The following is a 14,604-nucleotide window of genomic DNA, read 5'->3' as shown; positions in this document are numbered from 1 at the left end:
TTAAAATGTGATAATAATACATGTAAGGTACAAAATGGGGCTTGGTCAAATCTAATACAGCAATTTCCAGTAGCTGTATTAAAGCAAGTCTTGGAGACGAGTTAATATGAAGCCTCTTTTTTAATAGTGCAGCTGCATTGGCGGTGGGGTGCCTCTTCATCATTAAACTTGGCTAGTCACCTGAGCTTGGCACAGCTGGCACCTTGCCTCAGTGAAGTGCCACTGAGAACACATTTTTACTTCCAACTGGAAAGGAATTTATTACACCACAGAAAAGTTAATTAAAATGCTGTTGTTTTAATCAGGGAAGCTTTGTTTTCTGGTATATTTATTGGATGAAAAATAATATCCTGACACCTGAGATGATAATGCCCCACCAGAAAATGATGAAAGTTCATTTGTTCATTTAGTTTTTTTTCTTTCTCTTTTCAGTGATGCCAGTTGCATTTTTTAGGTGGAATTTTGTTATTTTTCACTTTGCCTTATTTAAAATTATTTCTATGACCTGCATAATGTCTGCATTAAAAAGGCAGCAAACATCTTGACGTAACATTCTGCATACTTTTTATTTCTCTTTCAATGGGTTTCTTACCCTGCACCACACAAAACGTAGACTCCTGCAAAATAGCAAAGCAAAAATGAATGATTGCATCACCTGTACTGATTCATTTTCAAGTTTGAAACATATAAGCTAGTTCCACAACAGCACTGGCTAGTTGCCTTCACCCATGGACTGTATATACTTTTGACAGCCTACTCGTGGCTTCTGCTCATTACCAGAGTAATTACACACTTCCCATGGTTGCGATGGATGCATTACAGTCTAAATTCAGTGTTACAAGTTAGGGCAGCAATTGGATTGGGATTTATAATAGTGGCAGAAGCTGGTCGTCAGCATCATTGTGGAATGACTTAACACACAGTAATATGAAACAGATGCCCCCCATAACCATACAAATTCAGATTTACTGTGCTAACGCTAATTAGTACTAACCAGTTTATTGGAACTCCATTTGACTTGTATGGTGGCAATATTGCGGACACCACTCATTTCTGGGATTCCTGTACATACTTTAGTACTGTATTGTGACTGTTCAGTACTACTGGTGCACCTGTTCACTGAAAATATGACTTGAGATACATGCTGGTGATATCAGACACTGCAGATGGGAGTATCTGGAGGGCCAGCTGGACTTCCATCACCTTCAAAACAATTTGTGTTACCAATTTTCTGTCGACCCTTGTATGTCCTGTTCTCCTGTGGATGATAATCACCAGTATGATAATCACTGTTGGATGAAGCAGACAATTTTTAGAAAGACATTTTTTACATTTATACACATATTTTTTACGCATCATTTCTGTGGTACTAATGCACAAATGTCTAAAGCTTCTCTACTGTCTATTGGCATAGTGTTGACCATTAAAGGTGACATTGACCTCTACTGGCCACAAAAAGTCATTGCTTTTGCATAAGGTTACAGTATATTCCCTGGCTGTGATATGTTAATGTCCTTTATATACTGTGTTGTGTGTATTATATTCTTCTCCTTGCTGTTGCTTTACCCTTCAATGGGTATTTATGCTATGCTGTGATAGCTTTGTAGGTGCTACAGCTCTATTCTGATTGATAGTGAACTACATGAGGTACTATATTTTCAGGGTGTGTATGCTCTCTAGTGGTTGGACTGCAAGGTCAGGGGTTATTAGGGGAAGCCCATCTGCAGAATCTTTAATGAACCTTTGAGAGTCAAGGATTCTGTAAATGTATTCCCTTAAATATGAAATATGAGTTCACAAGAGACAGACAGCATTAAACTGCGGTGCTGTTCGTTTTCTTGGAATAATTCCAATACTAAGATTAATTTATGAAGGTTTAACTGGTGAGACATTTTGGGATGGCAATGTCGGTTTGTTTAGGTTGGTCTACCACTTTGTTCCAGGCTGAAATATTAATGTTGCCAAGAGGATAATGATGCAAATGACCCTTGACTTTTCCCCAAGTGCCACCATGTGATTTTGAGTCAAAATTCTTGGTAAGTGTTGGATAGAATGCAAGGAAAATTCATGTCACCCTCATTGTAATACATTTGGCGATTCCCTTACTTTACATCTAGTGCCATCAACAGTTCAAAAGTATAATTTTCCAATAGTTTGGTTTATGGCCAAATACCTGCAAAATTAATGACATTCCCATCAGCCTCAGCTGTACTTTGTGTTTGGTACCAATTAGCAAATGTAAGCATGGCAAACTAAGATGGTGAAAATGGTAAACATTATATATCTGTATGTTGGCATTGTCATTGTGAGCATGTTAGCATGCTGACATTAGCATTTAGCTCAGTGCACCGCTGTGCTAAAGTACAGTATCACAGAGCTGCAAGCATGGCTGCAGACTCTGTCTTGTTTTAAATATCAGACTGTGACCGAATAGAGTCAAACACATTTACTGTCACAATGTCATCAATGACATTTTGCAGTATATTTAGATCCCTGAGTAAAAATTCATCTTGGATGTGTAGCACTTTGTTTTAAATCACATATATTTATTTGTTGAATATTCTTGTCAAAAGATTTGATGTCAAACATCATCTTCATTCATCTTTATTATAATAATTATCAGTCTAAAACAAATAATGACAACACACAATACATAAACTTCACAGGAAAATTATACAAATATATGGAGATGTGTTGCTGATTGTATGACAAAATGTTCAACTTTGATTCTATTTCCACTGTACATGAAGGAAATATGAAAACATACAGTAGCTGAGAGTAATTCCCAAGTCATATTCCCAACAGTGTTCTTGTTCTTTGTTGAGGTAAGGTAATGTTAAGTTCATCAGAACTACAAAAGTATGAAGCAAAATGTAAAACAATACTGCCAATAGTAGTGATAGACGTTTGCTATCAACATACAGCTATTGTTGATTTCAAACATGTCACAAAATGAAGATTACTTTCCTTTTGGATTTCTATAAAACTATTAATATCACTCTTTATATGGGAAGGAAAGAAAGTTTGGAAACTATTTTTCATTTATATAAATACACAAGCAATTCGAATAAAGTTTTTTGTATTGGATTGTGTTTAAAGTAAATGACGGGATGTGATAAAAGCTGGCAGTTCTGCTCTCTAGAAAAAAATGTTGGTTTTATTGCTGTAATCCATAAAGCAGGTTTACATGCTTAAAAGAAAGGCAAATGTTTGCTTGATTCATCCACAGAGAAACAAACCAGGGGAAGGAAATATTTTGTCCTTTCACTGCTGTCCATTAAAAGGGGAGGCTGCCTTTCTGATTTTATTTTTTATTTTTTTTAATTAGACAATCTCACGTCAAGTTCCCTTTATATTCCTTTTTGGACATCCTGGAATATTTCCAAGTGGACGGATCAGTAACATCTATGCCACTTGTAAAAGTACCGTCTCGTCTTGTTTTTATTTTTTATGTATCACTGTTTTCCTCACAACACCAGTTCTTTACTGTGTGAAGGTTAGAAAAAATCTCTCCATCCATCCACCCTTCCATCCAAAAAGCTATGTAAGATAACAGGCTAGTTTGATGAAAGTCTTGCAGTAATCCCACAGGGTTCGCAAAGGCATGTGCTGGTGCCTTAGAGTCCTGTTGTATGTTAGATTAGGACATCTCCCCTGGAGGTACCATTGCTGCGTTTATTGTGGCCACCTCAACTTATGTACACGAAACAGAGTGTGTCTCCCACTCTACTTCACCTGAGTTCTTGTTTGCTGCTGTGGCACATGGCCCTGCAGGAAGAAAGCAGCCGAGGTGGGACAGACTCTTGCTGTGTTGTGCTGAAATGAATGGCTAAGTCGGGAGTGGAGTGATGCAATAAGATTGCTGAAGGAACAGGAGGGAGACATTCATTTCACATGTGCAGAGTGGAGTCAGTGCTGGCATCTCGTGCCTGGATGTGTGGGCCGTGGCTGCTCCTTATGTGTCGAGGCGGCGTTTTCTCTTGGCTTTGTGCGCATACAGGAAGTACATAGTATGCCCAGTGGTGATGAATAGTACAGAAATGATAACTAGGATACCAAAGTGCTGTGGCTGTGGAGCAGAGATGACCATGATGAAGTGGAGCAGGTCCATCAGGTAATTCATAGAGCTCTGTACCCCATTTACCACACCTCTTTCTGACTCACAGATGTTCTCCTGCAGGAGCTGAGTCACTGTCAGGTCGAAGGACCAGAGACCTAAAACACAGATGTCAACGGGGTTTAAAAGTTGACCTAGTCATTAAATAGTCTTAGCCAATAGTCACAACAGTTCTAGAAATATTCAGCTGTTCACACACGGACCAATACTGGATTTTTGAGGCTGATACTGACATTGATATTTGAGTTAAAAAAAAAAACAGTTTTAAGGATCCCTTAAGTATGATTATCAAATAATTTTGATGAATATTCAATAAATTTGATCTGAAATTGTACCTGCTCTGAAATTGCAACTCTCCATTGTCAACTATCAATAAATGTCAAAAAATAGACCAGTATATGTACTGAACAGGACATTTTACATTTGAAAAAAATGATAGTGCTCTCTGGTGGACAAACTACGTAATGGCAACATTTTATAGATTACCTCAAACATATCTTTGTTCAACTTATTATTTATTGCCCCCACATAAATGCCACCATATCTATGATTTAAAAAAATTCAGCTGATGATATCGGCCAAGCCACTGTATTGGTCAGGGTCTACAGTTAACAGTATTCCCATGCATCATAATCATCAATGTAATATGTGGATTCATCTAACTTTTAGGGTCAATACTATTGATTCCAGACAGTTTTGTATGCCTGTCTACTCACCAATGCGTGCCGTGATGACACCCAAGAACAGCAGGATAATGGAGATGTATGATTCAGGTGCTGTATCAGAGGGCACATTGTCAAAAAGCACAGTGTTGTTCGTCCAATGGATGGAGGAGCGGTCGGGTAGCAATGGCTGATTGCTGCCTCCCCTTAGAGGATAAGTGTGTTTTTGCCTTTGGCTAGCCATCCTTCCAAGCTCAGTGGAGGAATTGGAGGTGATGTAGGGCATCAGCAAGCTAAGATCCATAGGGCTGCCAGGGGCAAACACAGAGGCCACACACAGTAGCAAGCAGCACAGGTGAAGGCAGCTGGAGATGATGCCTGTGTTAACCAGGCCATAAGTCTTCCTCAGTCTGGTGAACATCACGGTGCCCAAAAGCCCTGTGATAGCTGACACACCCATCAGTAGACTAAGGAGCGAGCCACTTATGCCCTGAGTATAGGCGTAGCCAGTGGTGATGCAGTCAAAGCCCAGCACTGTGGTGTAGAGGAAAGCTAGACCCATGCCTGCCAGGAAAACAGGCTGGCGATAGTAGGCCCTCCAGCCGTCTTTACAGGTGCTCACCAGCCAGCGAAACCTCCGGAAGCACAGGGGTAGGTTCGTGATTTCTTTTAGGTGGAGGCTCGTGTTGCAGTTGCCTTCTGTCAGAGGTTGAGGTTGCACAACATTACCTTCCCCTGATGAGAAATAGGACGTTTTTCAGTCACCTCTATCCATCAATTTTAAAGGCTGGATCCTCAGTTGGTGTACTGCACTCTTTTTGCTCCAACCATCATGTCATGGTTGAGTCTACATCATGTCAAATGCAGACCAATTACACTCAAATTCATGGGTCACAATTGGAATTCAAACCATGTGGCAGTAAGGTACTATACACAAACTGAGGACTGTCTTTAATAATGTACACCGCTCTCAGGTGCCATCTGTCAATTCTATAATTACTTGCTGTAAGTCCTTTTAATGATCAACAGTCCCATGGTAGCTGATTGTTTGGTGGTCTATTTTTTTTAACTTGCTTACTTACTAATGTCTTTCCTTCAAACCACCTGCACATGAAAATCCTGTGGCACCAATCTCTCACTTCAACAGCATCCTTAATAGCTCATCTGATTCCAGCTTGCATTGCATAATCACCTGCTGTTAAAAGTTGCTGCTGTGTGTCTCTATATTGCCAACTACAAGCAAGCACTGGCAGCATACAGTAGTTTATCCTAATTTCAGTTTCTGTGAATCTGCAATGGTGCAGGCTTTAGACTTCAGGGCATAGCATTCTAATGTTAAACTCTATGATGACAGGGGAAGTCAAAAAACATTTTTAAAAAAATCACACTTTGATCAGTCCATACCTTGTGAGTCTCTCCTCTCGATCCTTTGCAGATACACCTCATCTACTTCCTCCGCCGGTGGTTTGATTGAAAGAGCGGGGACGATGCGGTACACCCGTGACAAGAAGAAGAATTCCACTATGAGAGACACAAGGTTCCATCCCAGGATGAAGCCACAGCCAACTACATTGGAGGCCAGGGTCATGACCTGTCCCACTGCTAGTGGGGCCAGGATGTTAGTCACCTGATCTATCCGCCTCATGGTCGCATTCATCCCTTTTGTCAGGATCAAAGACACAGAGGTTAATGTGCTTCCACTAGAGGACTTGTCTGACCTGACTGAAACCCATGACAAACATGGAGCACAACGAATATGCGCATTCACAGAGAGCGAATCCCCTTACCAGCTAGGTGACCTCGGTTGTAGCCGGTGATAACCACAATCCAGTCCCTCTGAATGGCAATGGTCAGCGCTGTGCTTGCAAGGTTTGCCACATCTGCCAGGACGATCACCACCGTATAACAAACCACCTTGTGTAAGTTTTGTGATGCAACATGTTACTATGACAGCACAGAGTAGCCACAAGCTCAGAAGCAGAGACAACAGGGACACAGGACAGAGGGAACAACAGCAGCAATAACTCCTCTGTGTAGTAATCACGGTGAATATCCTATATGCAAATCAACATGGTATCAAGTAATGAAATGTAATTATTAGCCAAATATGTAGTGTCTACTCACAGTAAGCCATCCATCCCAGATCTGTTCAATCCTTTGCTTATATGAGAACACCAACATGAGCACAATGCTACATACTGTCACTGAGATGTTCTGAATGAAAAGAGATGCATGTGCAACTAAAATAGGGAACAAAAAAAACAATTTCAGACTCTCAGAACATAGATAATATATTCTGTAAGAAATGAACGTTAGCCATGACAGATATGAGTCAGTGGCTGTGAACCTTGTGCCTAGAGTCCTGCAGGTGTTGAGTCTAGCTATTGAATCAGGAACTGATTTACACTTGAGACATTAGTTGAATACAATTTACCACCTGGTAGGATAGGAAACTAGCAGACTTCAGGGCCCAAGATTGAGATCCACTGATCTATATCACTTTTCTATGATACACAGACTGCATGCTAAAATTTTAAGGGATGTAAAATTGTCATGCATACCTTTATTCCTTGGATTGCGATCAACCCAGTCTCCAATTAAAGCTCCAAGCAGGAGCACAGACCCAGCCACTACCAATCCAAACACTGCAGTCAACAGCAGGTTACGGCCGTACAGCTCAATCAGGAACACAGAGATTGCAAAGTGCCACATGCGGTCACCCTGTTTAACACAACATAAATGGTCATCATTATGTCTTGCTTTTCAAGGTGCTGTTCGGATGCTGACACACAGTTTACAGTAAGTAGTCTACCTTGCTTTTATTTAAGTTTCGATGTCTTATCTATTGCTCCAGGAATCTGTTTCTTCAGGAAATGATTCTTACCCACATTGACAAGGCTCCACTGACATAGATGAGAAACTTGGGACCCTTGAGGTAGATAAGAGCTGAACCTTACAAGGAAACGCATGAAAATCGAATAAGGACACGTTATATATGCTGGAAACACTTTGCACAGATTCTGTTGATATTCAAAATTGAGTTCACCTGGTATACTCCTAGCTTTCTTGGCTCTGGCATCCCTGATGTCATCAGACTCAAACTCGACCACAACTCCACCACACTGAGAGGCATCTTCTCGCTGGGACATTGCCTAGAGTAGGATCGCAGGTTAAAGAACAGTTGAACTTGATGCACTGTTTTCCCACTGTTGATAGCACAGCGTTTTTATTACTGTAGGTCACAGCATCACTTAGACGTGTTGACAGACAGTTCAGTTTTTACTTTTTCTTCTAAGGCAGCTCAGTTGATGACGACTACAGTAATGTTTAGAACACTTATAGGAGTATTGGTTATTTACTCATTAACATACTAGGAAGTAATTTTAGAACAGCACCAAAAAGTAATAGTTTTTAGATTAAACAAACTGCTGTAACCTTTTAAGCATGTTGCAACACTACTCTTTTAAGTACTCCATGTTTTATTTCCTTCACTTCAGTCACATCACATTTGGTTTTTAAATATACAAGACACATAAATAATGGCTCCCATAGCTCGGTAAGTCAAATTGTGAACCAGAAAACAAACAGAAAAAGCATACAATAAGATTTTGTTAAGTCATTCATATATGGCAGTGGCGAAAATAGCATTAGCATGACACCTTGCATAGCTCTATAAATGCAGTCTTAAACTGACAGTAATTAAAGTCAAAACAGGGTCAGTCACCTTTGTTCTGGTGTTACACTCAATCCTTTCTCTTGTTCCTTGATGATGTATCTTGTGCCATGTATCCTACATTGGGTTGCTTGTCTTTCCTGAGAGCTGGAATTCAAGCTGTAGTAGTTTGAAAGGCTTAATAACATCACAGTGTTCAAGTGCACCATTGTATGAAAGTGCCAGAAAAGCAGAACAGGCAGAGAGACAACAAAGGCAGCCAGCATATTCCAAAGCACGTGACACAGGGAGGACAATATCACTGTCCACCCACACCACAAAAAGCACAACTGTGTAACTCGTATGACTCAAAATACGCACATGCGCATGGTCAGTGAGCACATACATGCACCATCACGCACACAAGCGCAGTCCTAATACTCTCTCTCTCTCTCTCTGTCTCTCTCTCTCTCTCTGTCTCTCTCTCTCTCTCTCTCTCTCTCTCTCTCTCTTTCCCTCTCTCGTACTCCCACATGCACTGTTGACATGCAAAAAAGTTACATAAAGGATACATCATGCAACACATTTCACTATTAACACCTGCAGGTAAAAGAGGGTAGAAAACATAACTATACTACATCACTAAACACAATGTGTTCGTTAGACAGATAAGAATGTGATTTACAGGACGATGCATAATATTAAGGAATGACAGATGATGTTAACAGATCATACAAAAAATACAGCGCTACAAATATTAACTTGTGCAGCATTGCTTGTTCATATGTACTGAAATGAATTGTGATATTTTTTTTGAGAATTAATAATGCGCTTATCGCAAACAATTCAGCAAAGTGATCCATCATTCTGCGTTTGTTCCCATTCAAAACAACAACACAGGAAATTAATTGTTGTCTTCCTTTAATCACATATCAACACAAACCTGATATTGACTTCCTGTCTGTGGTATTCTCTAGTTAATATGTTTCTATGGATTTGATCTGGCTGACAGAGTTTGCATTTCCTCCACCAAAATAAATACACTTGTGTAAATTAAGACAAAATGTATGCATTTTAACTGTACAAATATTCTTATATTACAGCTGTTACTGCCAATACTGTACCAGTGATAATGTCATTAAAGCTGTAACGTAATTAGAAAAATGCAATGCTGTATAATACAAAATACAGAAAAAAAACACATGAAAAGATTCAGTGTTTGTCTTTCTGTTCCAAAAGGAAAATACAGACAATAAGACGTTATTAAATGACAAAATCTCTCACATGTACTTGTAGTCGTCACCACCAGTCTGATAAAACAGATTAAAATTTTCATTTACAAATCACCATTTCAGAATTCGTTTGCATATGGGTTTTGATTGTGCCTGTTCATGATGCGCTTCTTCAGGAAGCCCGTGAATTTGTAGAGAGCCACAAGAGGAATGGAGACAACAGGAAGGACAGATAAGAGCACACAGATAACGAAAACCCATTCAGGGTAGTGCAGAACATCAGCAAGCGGGAAGTGCACCTGTGGGAATAATGGAGTGGAAAGTCAATGTTTTTTTTCTTCATTATGTGCCGGATTTAAGAAATTCCACACAGTGAGGTTGTAGAACAATTGTAAAATCTGCCTTACATAATCTGGATTCCAAGCGTTGTATGTCGGTCGTTTTTCAGCCTCAATCACAATGTATGCCAGAAAAACCACAAGAAGCATGAAAGGGCTGATAAAGCGCCAAGTGACCTGCCAGTACATGTTCGGCCTCCGACCCGTCATCCATTCAACATCGTCATTAAACCTGCGAGCAAATGGGCGCTTTTCAACAAATCATTCATATACTTAGTAATATTGAAAGTATAATGTTGACAGAAATTACAATATCACCTATTTATTCCATAGATGTATACCACACTCATGATCTCAAAGAATGCTATGATGAGCAGAGGCATGGATCCCACATAGCTGTTGAATATCTCTAGCCAGTAGTTTCCAGAGCCCAGAGTAAAGATGAGGGCCACAGTAAAGGAGGTGAGACATATTAACCCTATGAGCAAAAAAAGAGTAAATGTAGCAATCAAGATTTTGTTCACCAATATGGAAATCTTTAGACAGCCTACCTGTACAAAAATCATTTGAATACATGTGTGTATAAAAGAAAAGTGCGCCTGCATTTAGACATCATGCAGCCAATGTCACTTTAGATGCTATTTTTCACACATATAAGCAATTTTTTTAGTATATAAATCTGCCACTACAAATGCCAATATTTATTTTAAATGTGAAGATATAATTACACATGGAAATGGGAAAGTTATGAAATCAAATATGTTGAAACACTGTGTGTGTTTGATTGAGATTTCCACATGCAATATTTTTAAATGTGTGTTATAATCACTGTTATGTAGAGAAAGTAAAATAGTTCTTTTGCGCTTTAATTTTAAAGAAATAATATAATACAAATTAATGCTGTCAGTGCCCTAAATGGCCAAACTGCAAATACCTTACATATCACATTGTTCAATTAACCTGTGAATATCTCCTTAGGCATCCAGGGTGGAACCATGTGCAGATCCAGTAAAGGAGTGAGGACCCCCTCTAGATTTCCAAACATGGAGGACAGGCCCAGGCTGAAGAGCATGACAAAGAAGAGCACTGACCACACCTGAGAGCCTGGCATTTTTATCACCGCCTCAGTGAACACAATAAAGGCCAGTCCAGTTCCAGAGGCACTCTACAGGTAGGACAGGACACATGACGTCATAGACACCCTCACTAAACTTCATTCAGAAAACTCTTTTAATAGTAAGAGATGTACTATACCTGGTCCAGGAAAGTCTGTAGATTGCAGGTCTTTAGATTGAGGTTTTCAACCTCCGTGGGATCAGTTCTATTGAGATAGTTGAACCAGTCATCGTAGTTTTTAAGTGTTATGTTTTCATCGCCAATTTCAAATGCATTTGTCAATGTCAGTATGTTCCTGGAATCAACAAGAAATTAAACCAGTCAGTTAATATTTGTATTACAAGTTTGTTATTATTAATACTAACTAGATGGGGAAATAGAAAATATTCTTTTGAACGATTAATTGATTGTTTAAGTTATGTATGTAAGTAAAAATACAAAATATCTGTTACTTGTAGTGTTAGAGGTAAGACTTCTTTTCCTTTTTTTTTTTAAACTTATTTCAGTTTCATATCAAACTTTTTTTTGACTGATACTTAAGTAATAATACAGTGATTGACAGGTCTGAATGATTTATAATTAAATAATCATCAGTTGTGCATACAATAACAATACTGTATAATTATCAAGCTGGATATACTGTACTATAGAACACCATAATTACATTGGTACATACCAATTTCGGCAGTCATTGTAGTTTTCATTTGCTTTGAATCCAAGAATTGCAAAAATAGGAATTGACGCATATATTGATGTAAAACTGTTCACACATCCAACAATTAGGGCATCTCTCTCACAATTATTTCTGCAAAGATAAAATACTGTCTTTTATTTTTTGTAATTTGTACATTATACTGTTTTTCATGAATGAAATATATTCAAAAATATCTTACTTCTGGGGATTATAACTGGAAAAAGCAATAAGTCCTCCAAAGGCCAAAGACAAAGAGAAAAAGATCTGAGTAGCAGCATCCAACCAGACCTTAGGATTTTTCAAGGTTTCCCACTGTGATGAACATATTAACTTCAGTTAGTTTTCAGATTTTACTCATTAAGTCTTGAAATAAAACTGTGTCACTAAGAAACTAATAACATACTTACATCTGGAGTGAAGAGATATATTAAGCCATCACTTGCTCCAGGCAGAGTCAAGGCTCTGACCAGGAAGATAGTTAAGACAAGATATGGAAAGGTGGCTGTGACATAAATAGCCTGTTGAGAAAGTTTAGATACTGTTTAATATCCATGTCAAACACATGCATTTCATTTGTATACTTTTGGATAATTTGCATAAACTCCCATTTATAACACTTTTACAATGTAGTTGATTGCCAATGTGCAATGTGTGTCTGTTTTGGAAGGATATTGTTAAGAGCCTTAAGGTTTGAGAGGTTTTTAATAGCTCTAATCCTTATCCTTAACAGGGCCTGTAAACATGTTAAAAGCTTATTAAACACACTGAACAACATTTCTGGTAAGTCCTGCTTTTTCTGGACTTACCGCCTTGTGATGTTAAGAAGACATGATTTTATTAGCTGTTAAATTTAGATTAGTAACTTGTATTCATGGTAAATTCCTCCCAATAATGAAAGCTGAGGCCAGAATCCATGATTAAGGCTGATAGGGCAGGTGTATTCCTACTTGAATAGTGCAACTTAAGGATACAACTCAAATTCATGATTATTTAAAACCAGTGGTCATCTAATGGTATTGACATTTTTGCCATGAGTTGTTTAGACACTGTTAATGGTACAAAATAATGAATTACCTTTCCTATAGTCTCAATTCCACGTATGAAGCAGATATACACGAGGCACCAAGCAGATGCAAGACACAACACAAGCCACCACTGTAAGGACCCGCTGGTCTCGATGTTTGGTGTTATGTTCAGTGTTTCATGATACCAAAAATAGTTCACTGGTGAGCTCTTTTCACATTCACTTACATAGCCTGCATCAAAGAGATTATTCATATTGTGATTAATTAATGGAACCCTCTATCTTTTACTTAAGTTATTATTCAGCATTTATTGTTAATTTATATTATTATGATGAAAAAAAAAAGATTACTGGTATGGTTCAAGTTTACTGGGCAGTCCCTCCAGGGAAGTGGACTTTGAAAGGAGTGGAAGAAGTACCAGAGGACCCAAGCCAGGATCATGTTGTAGAACAGACCAACCAGGAAGGATACTAACAAAGAAGCCACGCCTGTGTATACACATATCGATCAAAAATTAATGTACAGATGACAGTGAGATAAAGACAATCATACAGATTATATGTTCTGGACATTTCCTTATTTTGGCATCTTGCTTTCCTGAGTGGATAAAGTTCATTGATATTAAACCATTTCACCTAAACCTCCCAGATACGGGGAGATAGAATTCCACACTCCAACACTTCCCATGCGGAATCGTTGTCCAATGGCCAATTCCATGTGCAGCAGAGGAAGTCCCTCAAACACCAAGGCGATGATATAAGGAATCAAAAACGCCCCTTGAAATAAAACAAATTTAACACTGATAATAATGATCAAAATGACAATGTCAGATCCAAACTACTTACAATAACTCTCAAATAAACATTAAACAAGACTTTTTCAGTGAGCAATCAACTTAACCTTAAAAATGGCATTGCATACAGTATATGGTTGAAGGTCATTCAGTTTCCGTTTACATCTTATTATCAACAATCAGAACTTTATCGCACTCACTCATACCAAGCAATAGAACTTAACGCTAGACATATTGTAACTGTTTGCCATCTCTATGCTATATATTTTGTCTGTATGGAGGTGTGATAACATTTTGCTCAATTTTTAATGATGCATCCATTTTGCACAGTGGTGAATTAAACAAGCGGGAAACATCTGAAGTAGATAAATCATAGATATGGAGAAAATGGAAAAGATTAAATGTTGCAAGAAACAAAGTTATGCATTTTTGATGTGATAAATGTTCAACTTCAAGCATGTCTTTTAACCTCACCCCCTTAAAGCAGTGTATAAACTATTGATATTTTTTATTTTAGTGAGAAAGCCACAGGATAATAGAAAGCACACTGTTAATAAAATGTTCTTACCTCCACCATAGATTTGACACAAATATGGAAATCTCCACACATTTCCAAGTCCCACAGCAAAACCTATGCAGGTTAGCAAATATTGAACTTGATTGTCCCACTTTGGTCTTTCAGTGATGTCTTCCTGCTCAGCACCACCATCTATCACTTGTTTGTCCTTTGTCATTTTTGGTATATTTTATGAGGCAAACGCTGATCCGTTCTGTCTTGCTTGTCTATACTCGTTCTGAGGAGAAGGGGAGGACCTGGTGACTTGTTACCTGTATGTTTCAGGAGACGAAAGGGTGACATTAACTTTATCAGCCTCGTTTTTCTTGTTGGCTTTTTGAAGTTGAGGGAACAGTGTGGCTTGTTTGTCTAATTAAAAGCCCTCATGCTATCAGCATCATGATATGATGTCGATAACA

The 14,604-nt window shown here is 38.5% G+C and overlaps 2 protein-coding genes and 1 long non-coding RNA gene across 3 annotated transcripts; 1 reads left to right on the top strand and 2 right to left on the bottom strand.

Moving 5' to 3' along the window:
- Nucleotides 1–2,608: 2,608 nt before the first annotated feature.
- Nucleotides 2,609–7,928, bottom strand: si:ch211-254p10.2 (solute carrier family 40 member 1). Its single transcript, XM_044358133.1, has 8 exons — nucleotides 7,826–7,928; nucleotides 7,664–7,731; nucleotides 7,341–7,500; nucleotides 6,904–7,019; nucleotides 6,567–6,693; nucleotides 6,184–6,438; nucleotides 4,834–5,514; nucleotides 2,609–4,215 (listed from the first exon to the last, which is right to left on the bottom strand). The coding sequence occupies exons 1-8, from the start codon at nucleotides 7,926–7,928 to the stop codon at nucleotides 3,956–3,958; spliced, it is 1,770 nt and encodes a 589-aa protein (XP_044214068.1). The 3' UTR covers nucleotides 2,609–3,955.
- LOC122986775 lies at nucleotides 6,612–11,060 on the top strand. Its single transcript, XR_006404369.1, has 4 exons — nucleotides 6,612–6,698; nucleotides 7,548–7,578; nucleotides 10,335–10,463; nucleotides 10,980–11,060. It is a non-coding gene; the product is annotated as an uncharacterized LOC122986775 (long non-coding RNA).
- On the bottom strand, nucleotides 9,766–14,554 carry LOC122986773 (sodium-dependent neutral amino acid transporter B(0)AT3-like). Its single transcript, XM_044358132.1, has 12 exons — nucleotides 14,198–14,554; nucleotides 13,472–13,612; nucleotides 13,187–13,324; nucleotides 12,886–13,067; nucleotides 12,219–12,329; nucleotides 12,011–12,123; nucleotides 11,794–11,922; nucleotides 11,256–11,412; nucleotides 10,962–11,166; nucleotides 10,320–10,479; nucleotides 10,071–10,233; nucleotides 9,766–9,962 (listed from the first exon to the last, which is right to left on the bottom strand). Exons 1-12 carry the CDS (start codon nucleotides 14,361–14,363, stop codon nucleotides 9,783–9,785), a joined length of 1,845 nt encoding a protein of 614 aa, XP_044214067.1. The 5' UTR covers nucleotides 14,364–14,554; the 3' UTR covers nucleotides 9,766–9,782.
- Between the last annotated feature and the right edge of the window lie 50 nt (nucleotides 14,555–14,604).

Source organism: Thunnus albacares, chromosome 8 (assembly GCF_914725855.1).
Source record: "Thunnus albacares chromosome 8, fThuAlb1.1, whole genome shotgun sequence".
Taxonomy (NCBI): domain Eukaryota; kingdom Metazoa; phylum Chordata; class Actinopteri; order Scombriformes; family Scombridae; genus Thunnus; species Thunnus albacares.
This window is presented reverse-complemented; position numbering and strand designations above follow the sequence as displayed.